General features: G+C 41.3%; 1 protein-coding gene across 5 annotated transcripts; it reads right to left on the bottom strand.

Annotated features, from left to right (window-relative positions):
- Nucleotides 1-8,963: 8,963 nt before the first annotated feature.
- On the bottom strand, nucleotides 8,964-21,432 carry prodhb (proline dehydrogenase (oxidase) 1b). Of its 5 annotated transcripts, none has more exons than XM_066689111.1 (16): nucleotides 21,004-21,432; nucleotides 19,757-19,965; nucleotides 16,892-16,926; nucleotides 16,740-16,802; nucleotides 16,385-16,459; nucleotides 14,123-14,272; nucleotides 13,888-13,952; nucleotides 13,617-13,733; nucleotides 12,854-12,933; nucleotides 12,474-12,555; nucleotides 12,100-12,192; nucleotides 11,515-11,661; nucleotides 11,112-11,287; nucleotides 10,902-11,000; nucleotides 10,301-10,389; nucleotides 8,964-9,541 (listed from the first exon to the last, which is right to left on the bottom strand). In XM_066689111.1, the coding sequence occupies exons 1-16, from the start codon at nucleotides 21,361-21,363 to the stop codon at nucleotides 9,351-9,353; spliced, it is 2,031 nt and encodes a 676-aa protein (XP_066545208.1). In that variant the 5' UTR covers nucleotides 21,364-21,432; the 3' UTR covers nucleotides 8,964-9,350. The 5 variants fall into 5 exon arrangements, with proteins under 5 accessions (XP_066545208.1, XP_066545209.1, XP_066545210.1 ...); XM_066689112.1 differs by having other exon boundaries at nucleotides 16,403-16,459; XM_066689113.1 differs by lacking the exon at nucleotides 16,385-16,459.
- Nucleotides 21,433-22,050: the final 618 nt, after the last annotated feature.

Here is a 22,050-nt window from a genome sequence, read left to right as displayed (position 1 = left end):
ATTATAGCTATTGAGGATGAAGTACAGCTATGAACACAGGGAAGGGAAGCAGGCAAACACTGCACCAGAGCCAGTGTGTGGGGGGGAGCTCAACGCAGCATCTGCAGTCTCTCGAAGATAAAAGAAGGGCATGTTCCCTTGTGCCTTCAGTCTGTCACTCTGTATGAGTACTAAATTCATCATGACAATAAAAAGGGAGAGAGGAAGACAAAGTCCTTCGCAGCTTGCTGACTGTTTTGCTTTTTAGATAACTGAAACAAGTCTGAGCCACAAGAGCTTCAGAGATGCACGTGTGACGGCAGCTACTAGAGTGGGCTTGTTTTTTCTCCACCCACCCACAATTCGGTTATAATCAGGTGGGTCTTTAAGACACTCCTCAAGTGCTCCAGGATGGATTTGAAAATGTTAATCCTCGATATTGCCACACACTGGGATTAACTAATAATTTACAATTCCTGAAATTCAAGGACAAATGTTATTATCTTGGACTAAACTATAAGGGCCGTGTTTGTCTGCTATTGGTACAGTGAGTTCGGAGGAGAGGGCATTGTTTCGGTTATAACATGATAACACTTCGCAGTATCTATTCTTGGTGAGAGAAATCGTGTTTGACACAAAAATAGTGACACAAATAACAGTGACACCCGGAGTGGTTAGGTGGTGTGTCTCAAGGTCTTTTTTTTTTTTCCTGCCTGAAAAATGTGTGTTGATGTGAACTAATAGATTCAAGAAAAAGTTCATGACAATGTAAGTTAATGAATGCTTTATAAGGCGTGCAGGCAATTCCATTCTGATGACAGTGAGAAGTAAACAGTAGCGGACAGGCGGTCTTCAAAACCCAGAAATCCCTGTGAGAGCGTGTGTGCACAGATAAACTTTGTGTATGTGTGTCTAAATATATATAAAGTTAAAGGATGAGTGCCTTTGTTATGCTTTCAAGGGTAAGAGCATGCATTGAGAAATGTTACTTATTTTTCCGTAGAGCAGCCTCAAACAGACAAACAAACAAACAAAAAGAGGAATATTCTTACAGTGATAACTTTCAAGGTCTCCAGCAATGTCCCAAAATGAAATGAGTGGTCAAGCGTGGACAAGGTCATATCTGAAGTACCGTCCTGTGAAGCTGAGCTCTTGTTGCTCCACATATGGCAAAAAGTATGTGACGCCAAGAGACTGAAATACTCATGTAGCATCTGTTATAGTAAACAGTTATTTATTTCATTGCAATTTCATTGTCATATACACTCACCTAAAGGATTATTAGGAACACCTGTTCAATTTCTCATTAATGCAATTATCTAACCAACCAATCACATGGCAGTTGCTTCAATGCATTTAGGGGTGTGGTCCTGGTCAAGACAATCTCCTGAACTCCAAACTGAATGTCTGAATGGGAAAGAAAGGTGATTTAAGCAATTTTGAGCGTGGCATGGTTGTTGGTGCCAGACGGGCCGGTCTGAGTATTTCACAATCTGCTCAGTTACTGGGATTTTCACGGACAACCATTTCTAGGGTTTACAAAGAATGGTGTGAAAAGGGAAAAACATCCAGTATGCGGCAGTCCTGTGGGGGCGAAAATGCCTTGTTGATGCTAGAGGTCAGAGGAGAATGGGCCGACTGATTCAAGCTGATAGAAGAGCAAGTTTGACTGAAATAACCACTCATTACAACCGAGGTATGCAGCAAAGCATTTGTGAAGCCACAACACGTACAACCTTGAGGCGGATGGGCTACAACAGCAGAAGACCCCACCGGGTACCACTCATCTCCACTACAAATAGGAAAAAGAGGCTACAATTTGCACAAGCTCACCAAAATTGGACAGTTGAAGACTGGAAAAATGTTGCCTGGTCTGATGAGTCTCGATTTCTGTTGAGACATTCAGATGGTATAGTCAGAATTTGGCGTAAACAGAATGAGAACATGGATCCATCATGCCTTGTTACCACTGTGCAGGCTGGTGGTGGTGGTGTAATGGTGTGGGGGATGTTTTCTTGGCACACTTTAGGCCCCTTAGTGCCAATTGGGCATCGTTTAAATGCCACGGCCTACCTGAGCATTGTTTCTGACCATGTCCATCCCTTTATGACCACCATGTACCCATCCTCTGATGGCTACTTCAGCAGGATAATGCACCGTGTCACAAAGGTCGAATCATTTCAAATTGGTTTCTTGAACATGACAATGAGTTCACTGTACTAAACTGACCCCCACAGTCACCAGATCTCAACCCAATAGAGCATCTTTGGGATGTGGTGGAACGGGAGCTTCGTGCCCTGGATGTGCATCCCACAAATCTCCATCAACTGCAAGATGCTATCCTATCAATATGGGCCAACATTTGTAAAGAATGCTTTCAGCACCTTGTTGAATCAATGCCACGTAGAATTAAGGCAGTTCTGAAGGCGAAAGGGGGTCAAACACAGTATTAGTATGGTGTTCCTAATAATCCTTTAGGTGAGTGTATTTCCATGTATAATGTTATAGACTGATGAATTATAGCATAACAACAGGCTAATGAATCTGCAGGCAGGCCTGCCAATAGAGGGACACCAGCATCTGGGTGTATTAACTGTTCATGCATGGCTGTTGTGAACCGCTTTCTCAGTATAGAATAAAATCAGATTGTTTTTATTATTATTTCTATATATTTCTATAGTTTCAATACTTATTAATTATCATCTCCTTCACTAAAATTGAAATAAGAGCTTGAAATCGGTTAATAGTGGGTGCTGTTTTACACTGTGAGATACTTGTGATGAAAGTAAGGAGGGAATTGCTGCAGTGTTCAGTAGTCTCCCCGTTAATTCTGTAGGTTTGAATGAAAAAACGTTAGTGCCACCTAGTGGTAAGACACCAAAACCGAATTAACCTCCCAGACCTGGGGTGAAATAATGTTCTCACCTCCGTATTTACACAAGAAGAAGTGCGTGGGTTTCAGCAGCTGAATCATCATGTACAACACAGAGGTGTGTGGTCAGAAAACTGACAGTGGATTGACAGACCTGCCTGGTGGTCCGGAATCAATAAGAGAGGGGGGAAACAATCAAGGGAATGGCTTTCATAATTGTATTGATGAAACAGGATTTGGGAGTCACAGAGATGTGTGTCACTGCCTTGTCAAGGAATCTAGCCTGAAGCCCTGTGTTCCAGTGCAGTGTGTATCCAACATCGATATCACACTGAAGCAGATTGTATTTGTCATTATTATATTGTCATTTTATTGTATTCATTTTATTGCTATTCGTCCACATCTCAAATGTTGTTTTAAATGGCGCTGGCTTGTGTTTTGTTATCTGGATATCCCTTTGAAAGTCAGATCTTTCACTCTTGCTTAGTTAAAGGTTGAAGTTGAAGGCTTTTTTTCTTTAACCATCAAATCAAGAATCAAACAAAGGCTGATTTTTAATCTGATCTTCCTTAGAGGGTTGTGTGAATTAATGCAATGCAGCTAATAACGTAATGGGGTGCAAAGTTAGGAGGGTACATAACATGTAATAGGGTACAAATTTGGCAAGGCAATAACAAGTACAAGTCCTTTTAAGTTCAGATCATTTTCTTATACTCCTTCCTGTCATTCAGACAAAGAACATTGTGTTTTTGCTTCATTGTCGGTGGCTTTTTATCTATTGACTATTTTTATAGCTTTCTCCATCTGTGCCTTTGAAAAGTTACAATTTTTTTTTTCTTCTCCAAATAAAACATCATAATAGTTCAGGGTTTCTGCTTTAACTGCAGAAAGAAAAGAAATCAAACAAACAAACAAATAAAACATATGGCAGCGTTTCATTTTTGCAGGATATAACCCAATCCAATCCATTCAGTAAATCTTTCAGTTATATAAATAGTTCCCCATATTCATACAGCAGAGAAGTGTGGGAGGGTAGCTTTTGAAGTCACAAATTGACTCATTCACTTTTGTTTAATATTTAGCTTTAAGTAGGGTACACATCCAGGTTAGAATTCAAGGGTATACAATAATACAAGAATAAAATAATGTAAAATGTCCCTGAGAAGTAAAATATTGATTAAACCAATACAACCTGAGCTATTTAAATTTGTTTCTGCCCTAAAATAGCACCAGTATTGTCAGGTAGGTTAAAAGCATAGGAAAGCCTGCAAAACATCCCAGTTTCCATTAAGACCACACACTTTGGTTTATTGTTTTCTGTCTCTGGGAGAATTAACAACAATATTTCGAACAATACAAAATGTAATATCGGTTGCACTGGATTTGCAATGCTAACCAAAGCATATTTTCTAAAACAAAGAGAATTAATGTTTCTGCTTCTTCTATTAATGTATTTGTTCATATACAAATCCTGATTACATTTGTACAGTACACTAATGGAGGATAATGGGGGAAAAAAGCCAATTTCTCCAATGCCATGCTGCTTAGTTGTTCTCAATATAAACGTCATTAACTCCTATATCTTCAGTGCACACTACAGTTTCTGTTATACTGTTGCTCCTGTTCATTCAGCCCATAGTTCCTTGCTCTGTCCTGTGAAATATGCCCCTCTCCGCTTTAATGACACCTTTGCGGATTCCTTTTGGTAAAGCATGGAAATGGCAGTCCACTCTCTCTTCCCTGTGTACCCTCAGCTTTCAGGGTGCGGAGATGATTATGCCTTTTCTAGATGGCCCAGTTAATCATTTACTAACTGAAGGGGGGCAGGGGGCATCCGGGGAGTGTGAAGGTATAACATCAACAACCTGCAGGAAAGTAAGAACTATTTTATGGAAGAAAAAGAACATCTCCACTATCCTAATAATAATGAAAGCGTTTACTGTACTGCAAAAGCCGCTCTGTCATGATCATGTAAAAAAAGAGATCTGCTTACACCATTATTTATTGTAAGAACAGGAAGTGGCCCATTTACTGTTCTCCCTTGGAAACATTATCATCGGCTGTCATTGTGTTTTCTCTGACTGTCGTTTCTTTCCATTTCTTTCTCTTTATGCTTTTAACAGGACACAGGGCCCAGTGAAGTGGTCAGATAAAAGATAAATGCAACTTGTTGATGCACAATACACAGAGAATGAAGACTAAGCTGTGTGTGTGTTTGGGGGGGTAGAGGTACAGTCAAAGTAGAAATCTTTACAAATATATTTCTCCAGGTTGATTTCCTGAGCATTTTAAAACTCTCATCAGCTCCCCACCCCCCCCACCCCAAAACGCAGACACACACAATGCAGTTGACATCGGAAAAGGAAATACAATTAATTATTAATAATTCAGAGGGATGCATACAGTTTGTTCCTTATTAGAGCGCCTCTGTCACAATCCTTCAAGCTAATGACTGTTTTGCTGCCTCGTACAGTCCAATTGAATATGTATGGTATTGCTAGGAAACCCTGCATTGTTACAGTAGGCATGTCATAGATTGTCACAGTGTTGGAGCCATTAGAAGAGAAATGTTTAATGGGAAAAAATGCAACTTGACACTTTTGTAGAGAAAAAAAAATACAATTTAAGCATTTTTTGTGACTGAACATTTGAGAATATCACTCTCTGCGGTGCGATGAGCATCCCTAATGCCCCTCTGCCATCTGTTGTTTTTTTTTACTTAATTCGCAAATGTGTTTATTTATTAAAAGTTGTTTGATGTTTGCGTTTGGTAGCCTCGTGACATGGAGACAGGACATTTTCCGCTAACTTATGGCGGGGAAGGACATGTTTAAAACATATATGGATACAAGATAGCAGATGCCGTATTTTAGGCCTTTTAAAATGTAATTTATTATAGCTTTTACATTCCCACTTTTGCGATAATGAAGTGACACAAGTAAAGATCCTTAGTTCCACTGCTTGAAGAATCTAGCTCAACATTCAAAGATTTATTAAAGCTGTCTGTATTTTTTATTACATTAGAAAAATTAAGCATTGATTTATGACTCATCGTTTTCTTCTGTGCTGCTGCTGAATTAAACATCAAAACATTCTCAATGTCATAAGTAGGGGCCTCAGTTATGAATTCATAAGCTTCTTAAGGAAAGTTGAAATCTTTCCATTGACAATAGTGGTATTATTACTATGGTTTTCTACATGCTAAATTGTGTGGGAAAGACATTTCAAACATTCAAATCTTTATTAGTTTTACGTCTTTGCAACGTAAACCATTTAAAATGATTCAGACATTTTGACACTGTCAGAAATGCATCATTTAGGATGTCAGCATTCACCCAAAAGTAGTATGGTTTGGGAATGTGTACAGTTAATATCTTACAGCAGTGGTTTTCAAACCAGTCCTGCAGTACCCCCTGCTCTGCTGGTTTTTGTTCCAACCAAGGTCTTAATTGCTTAATTGAATCTTTAATTGAACTAACAAAGCAATATACAGTTAAATTAAGTAATTAAGACCTCGGTTGGAACAAAAACCAGCAGGACAGGGGGTACTCCAGGACCAATTTCAAAACCAGTCTTATAGGCTAATGGAAACGTACCACTATATCAATAACAGTTTTCCTAGAGAAAAGCATTCCAAATTACAGGTAGATGTAGTGAACACATTCTTGAAAATGTTCCTCGCTCTAGTGATGTCCAAGGAGTTACTTTTTTATTTTTTAATGAATATTGTAAAGCTGGCAAAATTCATACCGTATGAAAAAGCGACCTTTCGCAATATGTGGGCTGTCAACAAAACCCCCCAGCAATCTGATTTGCACGCAGTTCTGGTCTCTCCATTTAACTGGACTTATTTCCTACCTCCAGCAGCTGACACTTATATATACACACACTTATACTTCTGAAATTAAAGGCGAGCTCTAGTGGAATTGAAAGTGTTGTCGGCTTCCGTTTAAATCTAATCTCCAAGCGTTGGGTAGCATAACAAGTGTGAACAGGTTATACAAAAAAGCTCTCCTACCACCATGTCCAGAAGGGATTTCCCCCTTAACATATGTGCCATCAGATTGTTACATAATCCACTTAAACTACTACCTAGACATGTGATGACACCATGATTGGTTTCTCTCAATCATTCATTTTTTTCCCCCAAAAAAGAATATTCAGGAGTGAGTGGCTTTGAACTATATCTCGTTTGTACCTTCATTTGCATTAGTTGAAATGAAACGTTCTCGTTAGTGGTATCAAGACGCGTGATCTCTCAGTTCCTCCTGTTTGCAGTACAGACTGCAGATCACTGCACCGCCAGCCATGTTTAATCCCTTAAGGGGAAAATGTGATGTTTTCAATTTATTTTAATCCGGGAGAGAATTGACAAGACTAGAAACAACAAAGTGCACTGTTTAATGGTTTGATAAGATGATTGTTTGAAACTGATATCCAAAAGCAGAACCCAACTCTCTTCCTCAGGCAATGATTATCAAAAGTTTGCTTGGATGAAAGTATTAAAACTTTGCACAAATTCCGAGACATAAAAAATGTTGTTACAGATTTAGTTCATTGTTGTGTTGAATTTATGTAGTACATATCCACAGGTTTATTTCTGTTAAAATTGTTAGTCAATACATTCGCACATACATTCAAGACTCCAAAAATAAGCTAGAGGAAGCACAGACACAGAAAACGATTCACACATCACAGAAGTACGAGAATATCCTCACATGACCCAGCAGGATTACTGAAATGGGATCAATATCCTTTCACACACCTTTGAGGCAAGAAATGGGTAATTCCAGTTCAAATCTACACAGGGTGAGGAACATTATTGCCAAAGCAGACCGGGGTTCACTATTATCGTTTTTTCAACACTGAACAAATTTTACCTCCTTTCATAGAGGTCTGGGTCACCATGACCAAGTGTAACTCATTCAGAAGTTAACTGATGTCTTTTATAGATGGCATATCTTCAAAACGGTTTACCTTTTGCGTCTCCGGAAGTTTCTCTACCAATATGTTGTTAAATAAACCATCACTCACATCTTGAATTAAGGAGGAAATGCTTGAGAGTGCATTCAGTTACAAATAAAAGTACACCTACACAGACCTGCAGTGATCATAAATAACTGCCGAAACCTCCACCTTATAGATTAATTTCAAAAATACATTCTTGATCTTCCAAGAAAATCACTTTCTATATATCCACCAAAGAAAATGGCCTTGCAATAAAAGCGTCAAGTGTAAATCTGGACATTAGGCCAACTTCTTAGTCCATGAGAGTCATTTTCCTAACCACTGCGATTTCTCCATCCCCACACTGTGCCAAACGTTTAATTACACTCTGAAAGCGGGCCATTTGAGTTGTAAATGTTCTTCACTCAAACATTTAGATAACAGCTGCAAACAAAAGTCCATCCATATCATAACGGGGGGGAAAAACACTACAACAAAAAATGCAATTTAGTAAACTGGCATGGGGATGCGCTGCCAGGAATTGAATGCCAGTGGACTGTGATAGTGGCTTAAGAGAAATCTATTAAACATTACATCAAGTAACGTGTAATTAAATCATTTGTAACCTGGTGTTATGGTCTGATGGCAACAGTTTACATTTTTATGTTGATTAATGGCTGCAAATCGCAATTAATTCCCGTTCATTTTAAAGTACAAATGACTCTTGCTTTTCTGGCCTTTACCAGACAAGCTGTTTGAGGGCACCAACCTTGATTTTCTATGAAGTGTTCATTTGTGGTTGTTGTTTATTTGTCATATAGGATCTTTTTCTCTTAAATTCATTCCTGCGAGAATGTACGTGTTAATGTTCAATGTTAGATAAAAACAAATAAAAGTATAGGACCCCATTTAAAGGTATTAAAAAAGGATGCTATATTGTAGGGACTTGATATGCTACAGAAGTGTTAGTTCTTGTTTTCCTTTAAACCAAGTAACACAAATACCAATATACAGTTGTGATCAATTTAATGGTCGTTGGGAATACCATTAATGTGTGATAGAAATAGGACACAAAACACTGCATATCTAATGAAGTTAGTGCATCTTCTCAGTTTTGTTTATACTTGATCTACTGACCATGGCTAAGGATAAATTGCTCCATGTATTTCATAGAAATAGTTTTAATATCTGAGCAAAACAAGGCAAAAAAGCACACACAAAAGAAAATGGTACATGTTTTACCACACAAATATCACATCACATGCTTTAGAAACAGGAATTTTATGTTTTTCTTCCATCCAGGATTCAATGATAATTAGATTTTTGTGTGTCTGTTAATTTAAATTTAAAACAAATAGTATTTTATTAAGGATATTATTCAATAATTAAAATCCATTTCCAATGTGAGTTTGGTTAGAAGAGGGGGGGGAATAAAAACGTGACACGATTGTGCAGTCCAGTGTTGTGTAACAAACGGAGCTGTGCAGAAACGCCACTGCAGGGCTTTCACAGCTCGGGACGACCGGCGTCAGTCTTTTCTCGGGCCGTGCGCTCAGTATGCCGGCCTGTACATGATCTCTCCGCTCAGCAGTCTGCGCCGCAGCTCGTTCCACAGCAGGACTCGTTCCCTCTGGGAGCCCTGCATGATGCCCCGGTTCTCCTGAGCCCGTCTGGACAGGTACGGGATCACCTCGTTCACCGGGCCGTAGGGCACATACTTGTACACTGGATAACCGGCTTGGCCTGTTAGAGGGGAGCAAGGGAGACAATTTCACTTCTCCTGCAGCTTTCCCCCACACCGTCTTTTCAAAGCAATTGAATGAAAACATAACATAACCCCTTTCCTCGCAGGCCCTGAGCAGAGCAGAAGTACAAGCTGTGTTTTGAAGGTTAACTTTCATCTCCTTCATTTTTAAAGAACACCCTTCAACCCAGAGGGATACTAAAGCTGATGTCACCATTTACACAGGAAAGTATAGTTTAGGCATTTTAAGAAGAGCAGAACCGAAAAGCTCAATCTACTGGGGTCGGCTGCTATGTATTTTTGCACTCGGGTCAAATAGACACAGGTGCTCATTTATTTGGATCAAAACAGCGGTCGCGTGGTCGTAACTGCATTTGCACAAAGTATTATCATGCCACAGCAGCAGAGATAATGACTGTAAAGCTGTGAACACATCTCCCACGGGTTTCATACTTCTGATAACACGGTGCTCGGAGCAATACAGAGCAGCACGCATCCAAGGGGCGGCATCTGCTTGTTTAAACTTCACATGAACTTGTCAGATTGTTGCTGCAGATCTAGAACGTTCCCTCGAATAGGCGTTTACATTTTAAAGACGGCAAAACGCACTCTCTCCCCACTTCAGTCCCCCTCAAGTGTCCTCGGAGCGGTTCAGCACAGAGGAACAAAACGTATCGGCTAGAAAAAGAAAGCTTGGCTGTGTAACCGAGAGGCGCAGTGTGGGCAGCAGGAGGATGAGGTTTCTTTGAGGTCCTTACCGAGGGGAAAACTGATCTGATCGCACATCCCCAGCAGCTGGCCAAAATAAACCTTGTTTTCTGACGGGTGGATCCCCAGTTGGTTCATTCTGTTAAAAAATTCAACACAAATTGCCAGTGGATAAAAGAACGTGTCAATCGGATAGGAGGACAAAAAATAAAAACAATGAGTGGAACAAACACTAATATATTCTAATTAATGACAGCCCCCCCCACAACACCTTTAAAATATGAAACCAGAGCGACTGACGCTTCATTGATCATTTTTAATCTGCTATATCTTAAAGACTAGATGCAAGAGAGTTCAGGGTAAATTAATAACATTAGAAAGTGTCTTTTTATTAATATTAGACAAACTCCCCTAATTTCAGAAATTAAAATAATGCTAGAGATTAAAGGCAGGAGAACAAATGAATGAATCCAATTTGCTTTTTTAAATCACGTTCCCTGTTTGAGTCTGTACTTTGTGCTTCTATCGATATCATGACACACGTCTCTCTCTGAACTATGATCTCAGCAGGAAACTTCAATTAAACTACTGTAAAATAATGAGTTTCCCCTTCAGGTTCCTCTGAATTAAAAGAGAATATTGTGTCTTTACCTGTGTAGTGTAAACTTGACTGTCTTCTCGTTATGCGACGCCACCATCACATTGGCCCTTCGGTTGTGTTTAATCTCCTCCAAGACATAGTCCAAACACCTAACGGCATTAAAGAGAGGATTCTTGATCACGCAAACCTGATGCATTAAAAATACAAACCCACAAAGACCCAAACAGCTAAACAAATGTCCAATCATGAACCCTCCTTACTTGTGATACATCTCATTGGTCGCCTCATACGTGGGGTTGACCGGGTCCTCGTAGCCTATCTCTTCTGCTCTGGTCCTCTCTTGCTGCATATAGGCCCCGCGAACCAGCTTGGCACCGAAGTACCAGTCCTCCCGGCGAGAGAGCTCCACGTCCACCGAGACGTTGTCGTAGGCTTCCTGCAGGGGGCAGAGCCAAGTAAGGGCACGGTAGCTTTAGCATGTCTAAGCACACGCATCGAATTGTTCTAGATCAACGAATGCCAGTTTAGTCTGGAGTCTGTCGCTATATGACCCGAACTGCCCTGAAAGAGGATTTCTGCTGGGAGGAAATCATATCAGCATTTCAGGCCCTGCTGTACAGCTGGATTTGCATACATTTACATATATTCCTTCCCACGGCTCACCTTGAGATAACACTGGTAGGTGTTGAAGATGATGGGCTTCTCTTTGTTAAATATCCGCTGCATCTCCAGAGTCAGTCTGCTGATGGCCGGCTGGAAGTAGGTCTGTTCCGCATCCACCATCAACCGGACGCCGTGCTTCATTGCATGCTGCGCCACATGAAACATCGTGGGAAGTTAGATCAGTCCGTGCATCCGCGTGCCGGTTCGGCATCACGACAGCTCCGCCACTACCTCCCGTCCTGGGGGTCTCGGACAAAAGTACGCCCAAGCATCACACTGACAGGAGTCTGGACACCACAGTGTGTCCTCTGGAAAAGCAGGAACGTTGTGCAGTTCCCACGAAACCGTCTAACCGGTTTAATCTCCCTTCCCTGGTGACAGTATGGCTTTGCAAATACAAGTGCAGGGCATGAAAATATACAACCCAAGAACATTTAATCCCTTTATTTGCCTGGCTCACCCTGGCTATAGACATTTGCTAATAAATAATAATAATAAATGACAGTAAGGCAAAGAATACCTGTTAGTCTCAGACATATCAATCATGGTGTTGCTGTGCCTTTATTACCCAGAATCCTCTCTCACCTTGGCCAGGGTGTCCATCCTCTGCAGCATCCTCTTCATCTGTCTCTCCTCCTCCTCCGTGAACTTGTTTAACAGTGGCTCCAGCTGCCCCGTCTGAGGTGTGAGAAACCAGATTTGAGCTCAGACTGCTCTCCGCCCTCCGCTTTGGCATGAGATTTAAAATAAACATAAGCCATAATATAATGCAATTGATTTAGGATGGATTCTAAATGAGCACCTATTTGTTTCAGAGGAGAAAGCAATCCAAAGCCTGGCCACGGAGACGTTATTTCATACCTTGTAAAAGCGTGAGTGACATTTTTCACAATTTCAACTTTATATTTATAGCCGGTACAATATTCATTAACATTCCCTTAATAAATCACTGACATCACCTCAAGGTTTGGAACCACAAGCAAATTGGAGATCTTTGTCCGGTCATCAATCAGGTTGTTCCAGTCCAACAGGTCTACCGTGCTGCAGGGGATATAACGAGACAGTTGCTGAGGGGAGGGCGTTATCTGCAGTTTAGTCTTGCCCAGACACCCATATTCTACCGCTTCTGAAGTGTAGCGATGAAATTATATTTTGTATCATGCAAGGGCAATGCTAGATGTATTCAGGACTTAATGATCTGATAAGGAAAGCAGTGAGTTGGGAAAAGAACAGTTCAGACCGTGAGATTAAAGGCATGCAGTCACTATGAGTGATTTAAAAAAGATTTATTTTATTGTTTACAGATAAAATGCTTTATCAGTTTGAATAAACACTTTACCCAGATAATCCCAGGTTTTCTCCAGTAAACCAGTTCTGAGTGTCATCTTTAGCTACAACGCCCAGCTTCGTTAGAGTTTCCTATTAGGAATGAGAAGAACTTTGGTACAATAATTGTTTAACTTGATATCCAGAATAAAGGCTCAATTTTAACAGTTCCCTTACGTGTCCACAAGCTCACAGATCCATCTCATTATTTGGGTATGAGTCAAGCATGCAAAGTGAATGCGTTTCTTTTCTTTGAAGCCCAGGCTTTTATAATATGTATATATGTGTATATATATATATCATTTTATTTCAAACGGAAAGTCACTTTGGTTTCCTCTAGAAAGAGCCATTTTATGTTAAGAAAAATCCTTTGGCACATGCCATATGTCCAGATATTAAGATAAGAATTACTCGTAGTATAAAATGAATTGGGGAGGGAGGGATCTGTTAATAGTATAGAGTTCAGTATATTTTGGTTTTACAGTCAAATCACCAGTCAGATGTACATCACATGCATATAAACACAGAAAAACTAAGAAACATCTGCAAATATCCACCTATACAAACAATAGTTTTTGCCCGTCTTTGGGTGGAGTCATTTTTAGAAGCCAAATTCATTTCTTGCTGGGTGGCTTCCATTGAAAAACACATTCCTTCAGCAGTGTAAGTCTTAAAAACAAGCCTTGAAATGTGTAGTGATGAGCCCTCGTTGACTTCAACAATGATACCACTAAACCGCAATTAGCAACTATTAAACTGCAAAAGCAAAATAATACCTGCAGCTGCTTCAGCTCCAATTTGACATCTAAAGCTGCCAGGCCAGCTTTGCCTTGTTCTGCCGCCAGGAGATGGAAGAAGCGCTTCCACTTCACCAACACTTCAGAAAACTGAAGCTGCAACAAAAACAAAAAACAGAATTAAAAAATGGTCATCCTACCGTATATAGTTTGAATTAACACAGTCTAGCCATTAATGCTAGGTCATGCCCTGTGGTCAAAGCCTTTTTGCCACCTCAGACCTTATTACTTAGTCTCTCGCACTACTCACCAAGAACTGTGGCCTTCCTAGGGCTGTCATCTTGATAGCAGAGAAGCCATCGTCAGAACTTCCACCTGAGTGAATAAAGCCATACAGAGCATGCTTCAGAAATAAACAAAACAAGCAAGACCAAGAATACAGCACAATGCAATTATAGCTTCATAGTTCCAAGGGCATTCATGACCTTAGAAAATACCAGAAAGACCATATATTAGGCTGAATGAAGAGACTGCACGACCCTCACCTGAGGCTTGGATGCACTTCAGAAAGGTCTCCATGTGGTGGTCACATTTGGCCTCGTCGGCATAGAAATAGGTGCGGGCGCTGATGACCCCACCGCGACGGTCGCCGAACTGACGATGTGCTTTGTATTTCTTCTCTCGGTGGTCCACACCTGCAAGTCAAATCGGAGAACCTTTAGGACTCTGAAGCGTGGGCCTGGGGCAGCGTCTTTCAGTAACGCAGACCCCAACCCAGCCAAGGAGCAGCTGCCATTTAGCATCGATAGAATCTGAAACTGGCCGAACGGAGCACGGAAATAATGTACAATCTCAGTCCCTCACTGTCCCCGACTTGCTTTACCCCGACTCAAAGTAATAATATGCTCCTGATATCTGATTGAAAGTTAAGAGGTGCTCAGTTGGGGTTCCGATCAGATTAAACTACAGGAAGCTGCTCCTTGGCCAGAATGAAAAAAGTTAAAACCACCAGTGAATTCAGCGTGCCGGTAACACCTCTGTAAACTTGTAAATATCCACATTTACAAATTACATACTTAAAATTGGAGGGCCAACATAAGTAATATAAATATACATTTCCTTCATTTACAATGACCTATATCTATTATTGCTATTAAACACCATTATTTGTCTTTACAGTGAGGGAAAAAAGTATTTGATCCCCTGCTGATTTTGTATGTTTGCCCACTGACAAACAAATGATCAGTCTATAATTTTAATGGTAGGTGTATTTTAACAGTGAGAGACAGAATAACAACAAAAAAATCCAGAAAAACACATTTCAAAAAAGTTATACATTGATTTGCATGTTAATGAGGGAAATAAGTATTTGACCCCTTCGACTTAGTACTTGGTGGCAAAACCCTTGTTGGCAATCACAGAGGTCAGACGTTTCTTGTAGTTGGCCACCAGGTTTGCACACATCTCAGGAGGGATTTTGTCCAACTCCTCTTTGCAGATCCTCTCCAAGTCATTAAGGTTTTGAGGCTGGCGTTTGGCAACTCGAACCTTCAGCTCCCTCCACAGATTTTCTATGGGATTAAGGTCTGGAGACTGGCTAGGCCACTCCAGGACCTTAATGTGCTTCTTCTTGAGCCACTCCTTTGTTGCCTTGGCTGTGTGTTTTGGGTCATTGTCATGCTGGAATACCCATCCACGACCCATTTTCAATGCCCTGGCTGAGGGAAGGAGGTTCTCACCTAAGATTTGATGGTACATGGCCCCGTCCATCGTCCCTTTGATGCGGTGCAGTTGTCCTGTCCCCTTAGCAGAGAAACACCCCCAAAGCATAATGTTTCCACCTCCATGTTTGACGGTGGGGATGGTGTTCTTGGGGTCATTCCTCCTCCTCCAAACACGGCGAGTTGAGTTGATGCCAAAGAGCTTGATTTTGGTCTCATCTGACCACAACACTTTCACCCAGTTCTCCTCTGAATCATTCAGATGTTCATTGGCAAACTTCAGACGGGCCTGTACATGTGCTTTCTTGAGCAGGGGGACCTTGCGGGCGCTGCAGGATTTCAGTCCTTCACGGCGTAGTGTGTTACCAATTGTTTTCTTGGTGACTATGGTCCCAGCTGCCTTGAGATCATTAACATGATCCTCCCGTGTAGTTCTGGGCTGATTCCTTACCGTTCTCATGATCATTGATCTCACTCCACGAGGTGAGATCTTGCATGGAGCCCCAGACCGAGGGAGACTGACACTTATTTTGTGTTTCTTCCATTTGCGAATAATCGCACCAACTGTTGTCACCTTCTCACCAAGCTGCTTGGCGATGGTCTTGTAGCCCATTCCAGCCTTGTGTAGGTCTACAATCTTGTCCCTGACATCCTTGGACAGCTCTTTGGTCTTGGCCATGGTGGAGAGTTTGGAATCTGATTGATTGATTGATTGCTTCTGTAGACTAGAAGCTCTCCCTTTAAGAGAGTGCTCTTAATCTCAGCTCGTTACCTGTATAAAAGACACCTGGGAGCCAGAAATCTTGCTGATTGATAGGGGATCAAATACTTATTTCCCTCATTAACATGCAAATCAATGTATAACTTTTTTGAAATGCGTCTTTCTGGATTTTTTTGCTGTTATTCTGTCTCTCACTGTTAAAATACACCTACCATTAAAATTATAGACTGATCATTTCTTTGTCAGTGGGCAAACGTACAAAATCAGCAGGGGATCAAATACTTTATTCCCTCACTGTACATACATTGGAGAAGAAAGAGAGAACCTGTAAATACAAGTATTTGTAAATCCATAAAAACAGTCACCCCACCAAGTCTTCACACCTGCAGGAAAACCGACCGGTTTAATTTGGCACTGATTTCCAGAATGGTTCCATGTTTCTGAAGATGTAAAAATACAAAATAAGCGGAGAATCTTTTGTTGCAGGTTACTTATATACACCAGATTAGTTGGAAACATGAGAATGAATTTGATAATAGACTGTAAATTGGACATACAGTATATATGGAAACCAGTGCCATTATTAAATACAGAAAAATGCAAAGAAAGATAAAAAGCAGAGCATATCCAGAACCAACAGGCACTGTGAGTTTAATACCAGCAATCCAAGCAGAAACCTTTTCAGAGCCTTATGAGTTATACAATCAATTCAAACATTACTGTTCATAAAATGATTAGCATTACAGTTGTGCGTCTGGCTTCTGTCAAACGCTGTCACCTCCCCTGCAACACAGAAAAACAAGTTAAGACCTGATTAAGAGCACATGCACAATCACACATGCATTCCAACATGGCACAGAAACGGTACATACCATGACTTTCTTTTTCAGCTTCAGACACACATGCCCTAAACGGAAAATGGAAGATCAGTCAGTCGATAAATAAATCTGTCAAACGGAGTAATACAATATAATTTAATGTTAAGGAACTACTTCAAAAAGTCAATTTAAGAACTACCAAGTACAGTCAATAGTGGTATCAATCAAATGTGATCGGGTTTCCATAATGGAGCAAGTTATAGTGGTATGAATGAGTGTGGGAAAACGCTTTAGAAATCGCACTGTGTAAAATGTGTAGCACCAAAAATAAAAAATAAACCTGTCATGCATTAAAACTTCTGTGCATTACTTCAGGGTCAGCAAATCTTAAAATAAACATCTCAGTCAGAACGGTTTGATGAAAAAGCTTTAAACATCTGACTCTCAGCAATTGAAACTGCCCTCAACACCTGCCAGTGATGTGACTTTGCTCAAAGGCCAGCCAAACATTAGACGACCTGCTATGCAGAGTCACGCTCTTTTCGGATTTAGATTTCAAAGGCTCCCCACCCCCACAAAAATCATCAGCTTATCAGTTTAGATGTTCACAGTTCAGCGGAGAAACTATTCTCAAAAATGGCACCTTAAAAAAAAACATGCAGCGTCCACAAGCACTCATGGCTCTGGGAAATCAGCACAAATCCGGCAATACGTATCCCAGCTGAGAATGTGCTGATATGGTTCATTGAATAACATCGGGGAGGCAAACCAGAACAAACTGGAGAGGTCTGGCCACATGAGCAATCCCACCCGGGAAGGAATTTAAAACCATGCAGAGATGGCACTGCAACAGAAACGCCACTGTTAAGGGTCAGACCGAACCTACAGTGAACTCTAAATCATTTCTGTGCATCGGGAGACTTAAACACACCTTGGAGAAAAATGCATCCTGTACGAGCTGCCATCTTCCCTCGGAGAGATACTGTAGCGAAGTATCAAAGAGGGGTCGGCACATTCCTTTTGCTTCTCATCTTCTATTCTCATGATTGTGTGCAGGTTTTTTTCCCCAGAATGCATCATTAAAACAATAACTTATATAAATAGTGTGTGAATGCATATTTCTCCAAAGAGGACTTTTTTTCGATGTGTATCAAAGCAGCCGTTTGTGCCCTTTCCCAGACTGAGTCACACCAGACAAATGTACCTTACTGAACAAGCACAATCACTGCTGCCACAGAGATAAGGGGGCACACTGCACACTGCACAATCTTGCACACTGTTTATCTTTCTCAATATGACCGTTGGTTATGAAATCTCAAACCAATAAATGGATTTGCTACATCCCATACAGCTACGCACAGAGCTGTGGATATTCATACACTGTGGAATATGGACTCGTTATCCATTTACTGTGTAAACTTGAATCGCGTCTTTCCATCTCACACTTGTCACTCTGTAACCGCACAGTGTCAATGATTTCAAGAGCCTGGAACAATACGGCTCCAGATTGTGTAACATCTCAATCTCAAAACCGCAACTTTCCAGCCGAGATCATTACAGATATTTGGTTTCCTCACCTTGAACCCCTGAATCTTTTAGATTAGCTGTGACCAGTGCTATCAGAGTCGATACACGTTACAAAGCAAGGTTGTGTTATGGAATAAAACGGGTACGACAACTAAAATGGCACATGCAAAGATCCAAGGATGCCTGTCAGTGGCTGCTCTGAGATGAATGTTTCTTGTTTCACAAACACTTTCATTTTCCTCTGAGAGTTTCAGTTACAAACTCTCTGAAAAGATAAACTCAGTCTATTGTTCCATTGTTCTAAAATATGGGCAGAAACCTCTCTTTTTCTTTCCAATTCCTTTCATTCCTTTCAGGATCCCAAACAACTGAAGAGCCAATGAACATTTCAACCCAGAACACATTGTAAAGCTGTTTGTGCATTTGTTTTTTTAAACCAGTTCTTCGTCAGGGTTTTATTCGAGGACAGGCTGGTTAGTTGAAAGAACGGTAATCCTGCATGGCTTTTCTTTGCCTGCCCCAACATGTGAATCATTTAGGTGGAGAAAAACAAGCAAGGGCAATTTATTATATAATTGCACTTTGAGAGCAAGTGAAGATTCAGTCAGAATCTTAAACAGAGGCTCTTCAGAGGAAACCGTACACTTCAGCCTGGACACCATTTATCGTTGCTGGGGTCTGCATTCAGTCACCTCATTGTGTTTGCACGCCCTGTAACTCTACCGCTTAGCAAACTTTTCCAAAACACGTTGCATAACACAGTGTCTTTCCTCATGACTAGCTATTTCAATCCGTCTCCCCCCAAGCTACCGATGACCCGGCTTACTGCAAAGAAACTGTATACAGCAGACACCTTCACAGAGAGCCAATCACACACAAGAGGGCCTGGCCAGATCGACCAATAGGAGCCGGACAGAGTTATTTGCCCATGTGAGCAGCTTGTAAATGGATGCTTGCTTTCCAGCTGTTACGCAGTTGAACACAGATCTGCATTGTGATATGGGGAAACACGAACACAGAATTGAATCCAGAGCGTGTGGAACTCAGCCATACCCTGAAATTCACTTTTGACAAACAGACATGATGTACAAAATACACACAATGTTTTGGTTATCGGTAGCCCCTCGTTTTGTTTTCTCCTCCTTTAAAACAAGCTGATATCAAGTCTAACATGTTGTAAGCTAGACAGATTTCTGTATGCAAGTACTGCCTGTTCTTGGGGCATTGTGTTTAAAAGCTACAACCTTCCCTTATAGTTCATACATTGTAGACTTTCAAATTTGAAGAGGGCTATGCAGTGCATGTATGTATAGGGTTGGTGACTAAGATACCTGAGCACCAGTAATAACTAATGTTGCCAATGCCAATTTAGTGTGCAATCTCAAATCTTACTCCATCTCCTTTTTCTCAGCCTCCTCCTGGGTCAGGTCTTCCTCCACACTGTAGTCCAGGACTGAGCCCACCCCAAACGCCCGGTTCCTCCGGATGAGAGGCTTGATGCTCTCTTGGTCTTCTCCGGCCACAAACTGACCGTAAAACGTCATCTTCATCAGCTGCTCGAAAATCTTCTTCCCCAGGAACTTCTTGCTCAGAGTCATCAGCTACAACACAGCAGAGACATTTGCTACAGATGTAGTGCCAGGGAAGGTGTATAATTTAAGACTGGGATTTGGGATGCACTAGAAAAGTCCATTCATCATATATACTTCTCTAGAAGCTCTTGGGTATCTTAAAGTGGTTCAGTGCCTGCTTCTGGGCAATTTTCCACTAGTGCTGTAGCTGCGGCATTTAAATTCACTTTACGGCTTAGTGGTCCCCGGAATAAAGGGTTTTATTTCACTGACAAGTGTTAAATCCAACACACCCCGTTTCTGGCTTTGAGAGAAGAGTGACGTGAATCTTGTTTTCATGGGAAAGCTCAATTCTCCATGTCCGACTCATTCACCCCCCTCTCTCTCCCTCTCCCTCTCCCACACACACAATGTCAAAGTGTACAGCCAAGTTTAACAAATAATGCACAGGAAAGTACATCATGGTTGTTAAACTTGGCTGTTTTGTTTCATCTGCTGCCGTGCCAGCCTACCCATGGTCACTTGATAATACGGGTTTGTTATAAGACGACAAACTGTAGCCTAACTTCGAACAGTGGCAGAAGGGTCTGAGAAAACTGAACAAAGAACAAAACAACATGCCAAACGCACACAATAAACCATATCTGCATCTTACAAGATCTATCGCAGGAGGTTTACAACTGAGCAGGCGTCAAACTATCCTGAAAGGTAGTTCCCAAATAAATAAAATAAAATGCAATTGAATTATGTGGTTAAATCACTCTGATTTGGTTGTATAACCTTACAGAATTAGCATACAGTACATACACTGCAATAAACTTTAGTAGACCTACACTTGAATACACTTCTATTTGCATTTGCATAAGTGTCCTTCTTTGAAAGAGTGTTTCATACTCTTCTTTTAACCCTTTCATTGCATACAGGGAAAGTCACGTCATTCCGTTTGTCTAACACGTGTAGAAAGTGATGCTAGATCTATACACTATTAGACACTAAAATAAAGAGAAAAGCTTTCCAAGCTGTGCATCCTTCCGTGAGGGTTCATTCAGATCAAGCTGCTACACGTACCTCCTTGTTCTTGTCAACCAGGAAGTCGTAAGTGCACAGTTTGAACACCAGCAAGCTCCTCAGCAGCTCCAGGCTGTCTTTGCTCTTATACGCCTCCTTGGTGTTTTCAAACTCGATGGAGACCTTGCTCTTGGGCCGGGGCGGGCCGCGGTGCTGCACCTGACGGATGTGCTCCCCCGCCGGCGCCTCCGTCTTCCTCGCCACGCCACGGGTGGGGTCGCTGCCATCCTCGCCGTCCGGGCTCGGCTGGCTCTGGGTGGAGGGGACTGTGGACCGGAGTCTCGCCGAGATCGCTGCCCTGGTGGCGCAGAGGTCTGACCCGGTCCTGGCAAAGGCTGGCACAAGTTTGGTGGAAGACATGGCGCTAGAGCGGCCCGGGACTCGGGTGGATAGTTGCGGCTGATGCTCAATCACTAAGTGCGCCTCAGGTGCGCGTCATCAAGTACTTTGACAGGAGGACACGCCCCCAATACGATACACCACAGACACGCCTTGTGGGAAATGCGTTCCCCTGATTGGCCCACAGCTGTCATGACGTGTGAATAAATGTAAATATTAATGAGGGACGGCAGGATCGCTGCTGGCGTGTGCGCTGCTTGGCTAGACACGTGTGTATTATGTGTATGTTTCACAATCACATTTAAACATAATTAAAGAGCATTTCATATTCAGATATTTCATATGCACGGTGTATTAACTGTTGATGGTGTAAAGAATACAACGTTAGGGTGAATATTACACACATACAATTAATGTGCTTTAAATACACTTAATAAGACTTGATTAATAACCTGTTTTGAGTATTGTTACTATTATTTAAAATGCGCAAATACACGAAATGACGGAGCTAGCACTATCAGTTCCTATTGATATCTTCCTGTAATTATTATACTGCCTGTAATAATAGATTATTGTTATGTAGTCTTTTTTGGTGTGGCTGACTTTAAGAAACTTGTCTACTTAGTATTGAAGTATACAACAATTTTAAAAGAAGCTTCTGTGTCTCAGCATTTCTCAGCATACAGGTACTTTACTAGTCTGACCCAA

Source organism: Amia ocellicauda, chromosome 17 (genome assembly GCF_036373705.1).
Source record: "Amia ocellicauda isolate fAmiCal2 chromosome 17, fAmiCal2.hap1, whole genome shotgun sequence".
In the NCBI taxonomy this organism is placed as follows: domain Eukaryota; kingdom Metazoa; phylum Chordata; class Actinopteri; order Amiiformes; family Amiidae; genus Amia; species Amia ocellicauda.
The sequence above is the reverse complement of the archived record's forward strand: the minus strand, read 5'-3'. Positions and strand labels throughout refer to the sequence as shown.

Excerpts from the sequence above, each read along its gene's own strand:
- prodhb (XM_066689111.1), bottom strand. The coding sequence starts at position 21,363 with ATGTCTTCCACCAAACTTGTGCCAGCCTTTGCCAGGACCGGGTCAGAC. Across the intron at positions 16,927-19,756 it reads GCTGAGAAAAAGGAGATGGA|GGCATGTGTGTCTGAAGCTG; the intron begins GTAAGATTTGAG and ends TTTTCCGTTTAG. Across the intron at positions 11,662-12,099 it reads GGATGGACACCCTGGCCAAG|CATGCAATGAAGCACGGCGT; the intron begins GTGAGAGAGGAT and ends CATGTGGCGCAG.